The sequence below is a fragment of the Macadamia integrifolia genome, chromosome 9 (assembly GCF_013358625.1).
Source record: "Macadamia integrifolia cultivar HAES 741 chromosome 9, SCU_Mint_v3, whole genome shotgun sequence".
In the NCBI taxonomy this organism is placed as follows: domain Eukaryota; kingdom Viridiplantae; phylum Streptophyta; class Magnoliopsida; order Proteales; family Proteaceae; genus Macadamia; species Macadamia integrifolia.
Window position 1 is genome coordinate 2193291 of NC_056565.1, and position 7073 is coordinate 2200363.

General features: G+C 38.8%; 1 protein-coding gene across 1 annotated transcript in view; it reads right to left on the reverse strand.

The window, feature by feature from the left end:
- The window catches only part of LOC122088877 (signal peptide peptidase 1), a 36203-nt gene that overhangs the window by 17480 nt on the left and 11650 nt on the right, over nt 1–7073 (reverse strand). Inside the window, exons 6-7 of the mRNA XM_042658235.1 lie at nt 5549–5676; nt 5155–5205 (exon numbers count right to left, since the gene is read on the reverse strand). Coding sequence (XP_042514169.1) covers nt 5155–5205; nt 5549–5676 — 179 coding nt within the window. The remainder of the gene's footprint in view (nt 1–5154; nt 5206–5548; nt 5677–7073) is intronic.

Sequence of the window (7073 nt, forward strand, 5' to 3'; positions counted from 1 at the left end):
CCCCCCCCCCCACCCCCCGGACCTTGCACATGTGGGAGCCTCGTGCATTGGGTATGCCCTTTTAAGGAAGAAAGAATGCTAGCCAATAGCGTGTACCTGGGCCAAGACACAGCAGGTGCAAAAGACCGTGCTGCCCCAAGCTGAAGATGCGCGTGGGCGCTTGTATGTACATGCACTATCGAGTAGCATTCTCTTGCCCCAAAATTAAAATCAGAATTGTGCACTGGTAAATGGCTGATGAGATGTTAAAAAATATACCACCAGAACAGCTCGCTAGAGACTGGTCTCCTTTGCTCTTTGTGAAGGAAAGAAGATGAAGAGAAAAATACAATGGCATCCTCCAGATGCAGTGCCCAAGTTAAATATAGATGGTTGTTCTTGACTCTGTAGGAACCTTGTACCTTTAGGTATAGAAAGTTATTAGACTCTCGGATGTAAGCAGTGATTGATGTATTCTCAGGGCCCATAGGGGAATAGACTCAACTAGAGCAGAGTTGATGGCTCTTAAGACTGGTATAGATCTGTTATTAAGCAAAGGGTGGTCTCGAGCGATAGTGGAAGAAGATTCTTCTGATGGTATGAAATGGATGACAAATGTGAGGGGTGAAACTCAGCATTATGCTCAATAAATTCTATTCATCAGCTAACTAGTCAAATCAGGTTATGATTCTCCTAGTAGTCTATAAGTGCTAATGAGGTTGCAAATGAGTTAGCTATGCAACGGATCATTAAAACTCGGAATTGTTTTGGGATTTCTATTTCGTCGTGATTGGTCTGTGAGGGTCTCCTTTGAATTGGTTGGGGTTTCTTTGGCTGATTTTCTGATCAGGGTTTAATGATGTCTAAAATCAAACCAGGAAAATCCAGCAGAAGATTAGGTTAAACAGGATCAAATTAGGGTTTAACAGAACAACCAAATGAGAAATAGTAGAAAACAGATCAGGACTGTCGGAGAAGTACAGAAACCTGGTCAAATGCTGATTTGAAACTGTGGAATGAGTCTGCAGGAAATCTCAGAAAACAGAGTAAAAGTCTGCCCTAAGCAGACTAGTTTAGCAGAATTGACAGGAATAAGGAAATATATCAGAATTAGGAAAAATGTCATAACTTGAGACAGGAAACACAGTTCCAAATCAGTACCATTTGTTCAGTTATTTCCAGACTCGAGTTCAGTAATTCAGACATCAATAAAAAAAGAAACTGATGCATCAATTTAGAAGCAACCAGATCAACAATTAGTGAGACAAGCAACTAAACAGAAAACATAACCAGGAGGGGCACCAGAGAAGATAAACAGATATGACCTGTTGAGTAGAATAGATGGGATAAATAGATATTGTTGATCCCATGTTGACACTAACCACAACATTGTTAAAGGTGTCTTCGATCAAAACCTTGATTGGCTGGTGCTGACTAATTTTACCAATCACATATTCAAACATATGCACTTGTACATCGAAACCACAAAGTGGTCAGGTCTACCAGATAGTGCACACCCACTCTGCAATCCACACACAGTCCAAAGAACATGCTATGCAAAGTAAAGTAGACACACAACACCAGATATACAATGGAAAGTAAAGTAGACACATGACACCAGATATACGTGGTTCAGCCAAACTGCCTTCGTCCACCAAGGAATCCCCTATTAGGGTTTTGAATTTCCTCAATACTCAACTTTTTTCAACCCCTACAACAGTCCAGGAACCAAGGTTCGAAAACTCACCGAAATCTCGGATATTTCAGTATATTTTTTTTTACCAAGACGAAATGGCATACGAAATATAAAAGTACATAATTTCAATCATCTCGGTCACATTTCAGTCATTTCGTTTCTAAATTTCACTCATTTCGGCCAAAAAAATGCACTATTTCGTCGAAATTTCGACCACTTCAGTCATTTCGTTTCGCTCATTTCGCTAATTTCGGCCACTTCAACCATTAGCCCCCCAAAATGGCTAGCAAAATACATGGGAAAAAGTACACCATTTCGATGAAATTTCTGTATTTCAGTGGTTTCAAAACTACCGAAACAAAATGAGTTCTTGAACCTTGCCAGGAACACACCTATCCCTGCTTCAACCCTTGACGATCACAAGGGCAGAGACTACAATCCCAAACATTAGGCAGCCCCAAGTTTACAATTTGAAAAACAAAAGAAAATAAAATCCCACCCATACATCAATGTTCTAGGTTAATCAAACAATAATCAAACCCTAGAAACAAGATTGGGATTTGCACAATGAGTTAACTCAACCTGTGTAACTCCAATTGAGAAAACTGCAGCCGATATTCTTCTCTTCAATCTCACCTCCTTGCAGGTATGAATGGCAAAGATCTTCTTTTCTCAAACTTCTAACATAACTATCGGAGTGGATGAATCACAATCTCGACTTGTGATGGTGTCTCCTTTCTCCTATTCTCTCCTTGATGCAGCTCTAAATCTCCTTTCTTGCACACCACCTTATGAAAGAAGTCCTAAAACTTCTTTAAATAGGCCAACCAAAAATCACTAATCCCTTGCATGGCCTAAACCATTGGATTACTAATCCATTTGGCAGAATGACCTTTGTCTAGTCTGTCTCACATAACTTTTTCAATAGAGCTCCAATTTTGGTGATTCTTTTTCATCTAAAAGAAGACTCAAAATGTGACAACTTTGACAGAAATAGCTTCCCTCAGATTCTGCTCAGAAGATGCTCAAATATGGGTTCAACGTCAGGTCAACCGAACCTGTCACATGGACTTCAATTGTCACACAAAAGCTCATATCGCGGTCAACCGTCCCACACCACAGATGACCGTGAAAAACAACCCACAGAGAATATTAGCCTCTGTTTCGATGGACGATAGCCACGATAGACCACCACAATGTCCGTGGTAGCCTATTTTGGACATATACGCGCAGCTTCCCTGAAAATGGCCTTAACTTTCTTGTCCGAGCTCCTATTGACCTGATTCCAGCAACACTGGAAAGAAGACTCGATGAACTACAACTTCCATGTGTGTGCTTCCTTCCAAATCAGCCATCTGGCCATTTCAAATTGTCTCTAAAGATGACACATCAGCATGAATCAATGAAATCTTCATTCCAAGTGCATTAGCCTCCACCCGATGCTTCCACATACTGCCATACTGCCAAGTCATCAATGACCACTTCACATCAGTAAAGTTGCCAACAATGACAACACAGTCTCTAGTTTTCCAACAGATATGTAAGGTAACAGACAAGAAATCCACCTAGGTCTGCGCTAGGAATCCACCGAAGCCTCATCACTTGGGATCCACCAAGCAACCACCGAATCCACATCTATATCAGAAAAGACTCAACTATATAGCTCCATTGATGGGGAGGCCTTTACATCTATTTATAATGTGAGCTAACCCCAATAGGATAGCATCAAGACTTAATTACAATAAGATTATCCAACATAACTAATAATAAAAAAGTAGTTTAATGAAGATAAGAAATCCCATCAACTAGCCATTGACAGAGCCCAAATTTCACTAAAAGGCTGACTCTAGAGAAAGAGATAAGCTGGATTTCTATCATCAGACAGGATCCAGCTAAAGATAAGATAAAATATTAATAACAAAAGTGAAATACAAAACAAGTCTGCTACTCAATCCCATCAACTGGCCTGACTTGGAGTGCCCTAACAGTGTAAAACACTTAAGTAGCCCAAACATAAGAGAATACTTAAGTGTCTTAACTGAACAGAACACTAAAGCAGCATAATGTAGCACAGTGTCCTATCAATAGGGGCTGGTGGACTGCCCCATCGACAGAAATTGCCTGCTACTTCTATCTCTTTCTTCGCTGATCTACATCAGGGTTAGTTTCATCATAGAGAGCTGGGTAGTGTCGTCAATGTAAAAGTTCAAATATGGGTCAAACCACCAATATTGTGCAAAATGTTACGGTTTCAACAATGGTCAAAAGGACACTGGGTGCGACTCAGTAGTAATGCAAGGTTTCGACCAAAATTTAAACCGAAATTTAGGCATTTCGTACAAAACAGTACATATAAAAAGCAGTGTTTTGATCGAAATTTCGGTTTCGATCCAGTTTCAAGTGGTTTAGCTTATTAGAGGGGGGGGGGAACTCCAAAATATCCTGGATTTGATAAAAAAAAAAATCCCAAATCACCTACATTTCTTGGTGGAACAAAGTGCTGGGAACTACTAAATCGCTTCTACAGCAACAATTTGCCACATTTGAGCAAGATCTCTGTAAGATCCAAACTTAGGTATACCCTTTTTCCCCAAAGGTTTCGAGCCTTCTTGAACCTTTATGTGATACTAACATAGAGTTGGAACGGTTTTGCAGTGCTTTAGAGTCAGAACGGTTTTGCAGTGCTTTAAACTTGGTTGTACACCTATTCTTGATACTTATAACACTTGTAACTTGTAGCACTTAACATTGTGTAACATTAAATTGTTTTTCTTCATCCCTATGCATATTTTAGTTGTTTTCATTGAATTTTGTGTCTTCTGATACTAAATTCTGTGTAGAATAGGGAATATTTAAAAAGTGGACAGCAGGGTATGACATACACAACCAACCTAGGGTAAGAAACCAAACAACCAAACTATCTAAAGAATCCAATATGTTTAGAAGCGCTTAATTAAGGTATCCCTGAAGAATATGGCCATTTGACCACCAATATTGTCAAAAGAAACCAACCACCAAAATGTGTAGAGTTTTGACCAGGTTTCGATGATTTCACGAAATATTTTAGTTTCGACCGACTCTTTGAATCTTGGTAACAATTTCTATGTATTTGAATCACTACGTACTTCTATGATATTTTCTATCAATAAAATCTTGTTATTTATCCAGGGGGTCTTTTTAAGCAAGTAATGATTCAAGATCTTTAAAATAAGCATCGCATGGTTCACCTAAGATCTCTAATGCACAATACTCGATGTTCTACAACATTAGCTAATTGATGTATCTACTCATTCTCCTGTTTTCAAAAGATTTTAATCTTCTTATTCTCAGCAACAAGTTTTGCAAAAAGTGGCCTTCATGATCAGCAAAGAGACCATAATTGAAAGAAACAAATCAATGAACACATTGAACTAGGACAGCAAGGCTGCCCAAAGAAGTTCTTGTCTCTGGTAACAAAACATGTGGAATCCAGCCCATACCAAGAGAATGGCACCAGTTTTGAATGATCCAAGAGAAAGCATTTCAATTCCCTGCAAAACAAAATTGGAATCATTCGTCAAATAGTGACTCTAAAATGCTCTATCAGATCACCATGTGCAGAATATGAAAATTTCGAAACACATCCAACCAAAAAATGACTACACAAAGGACTTCATGATTCAGAAGTCATAGGAACATTAAAACTTCAAACTGTCATCTAACATCATAAAATGTGGCAAAAGAAAATAGATGACATCAATCATGCTCACAAGCGGCAAGCCTACTAAATGGCCTTCAAACAAACCCACCAATTCATATATATATATATAAGCTCTAATAAAAGGTGCAGATATCACTGACTATTTGGCTCACTCTAAAATGACACGATCAAACCTGAATGCAGAATGCTAGACCCAGTGTGTTGTTGGCCAGCCAATGCTTCTGTTTTGCATACCATGCACAGAAAAAAGTTCCTGGAATTGAAGCAACAATCTGAGACCTCGTGAACTCAACCTCCACAGCTGTGTAAGAAAGGCACAAAGATAAACATCATTCTGCATGATAGAGGTACAATCAGATGTCAATTGATCAATGCAAACAGAAAAACAAGAGAATACATTAGCTTGCCGCAGCCCATGGTACCAAAACTAGAAAAGATCTACTTATTTTATCAGGCCTTAATTCTGTACAATTCACAGTGAACCCACTTGAGACATCATGTAAAGAAATATGATGCCTACAACATCGACCTGTTAAAGGAATCCCATATACCATAATGAATTATCTAAATCTGTAGCTCTTGATAAGTTGACCAATTAAATTTAAGCTTTTACAACTTCAACGCTTCCAAACTGGAGTTTTGTCAAGCCTAAAGGAAAACTTTAACCGCAGAAAGAATCACTATAAAAAATTCCCACCCCCCCCCCCCCCCCCAAAAAAAAAAAAAGGTTGCAAGGAATTCATCAAAAAAGAAATGCATTAATACTTCTGGGTTCCAGTGTTCACAGACACTGAAGGCTTAATTTTGAAATACATAAATACCCAAACTTGGTATATTGGTTTACACAGCCATTTAAGAACTTAGTTGAATATATGGAAACAGTAGACGACAACTCCCAGTTCATGCAACACAAGCTGGGTTCCTTATGGTTAGTTTACACAACAATTCAAAACTTAGTCTTTGCCTTCATGGTTGGTGGGGACACAGCCGTTAAGGATTAATTTGCATCTCTCTTCAGGTTGGCAGCATCAGGATACTAACTTTCATATGGAAGTAAATGCTGTGCAATCCAGATTGGATAGACCATGCCAACGATAGGATATGGACAGTGTTATCTCTCTATTGGCATGTTGAAGTTTGGTGGATCTGATAGCAGCTCGCCAGGTAAAGCATCTAAATCCGACTAGTCAGCTCCATCTTATTCACAATTTTTTTGGGGCATAAAGTAATGGTTTATGCCAATGGATTTGCTTCAAGAGATGACCTTTATCGGAGGGCTGTATGCCTGTATCAAAGATGGTGATGTTGGCATGGTGTATGGGCATATTTTGTTTCTTGCTTACGGTTTTGCTTGTTGTGGTAGTTACACTATTTTGTATGCAGTGGAGTAGCATTGTATAGATTTTTCTACTTGGCCAGTGATGAACACATTTATGTGTGAAATCTAGGATAGTAAAACATGCATTTTACATATTTAGAATGGAGCTACCTTGGGTTTTACTCTCTTTTTGTAGGTTTTATATTTTTAAGGCCTTAAGGATTATCGGGCGCTATATCTTCAATTTTACACGTAAAGAGGTCCTATTTCTTTCCATGGTTGCGAAGAGGACGAAATTCTGAGCAAGATGGACGTGTTCAATTAAAAGTACACATTCGTTTGGTCACCCGCACAAATGATTATTCTTTTCGGGTCAGAAA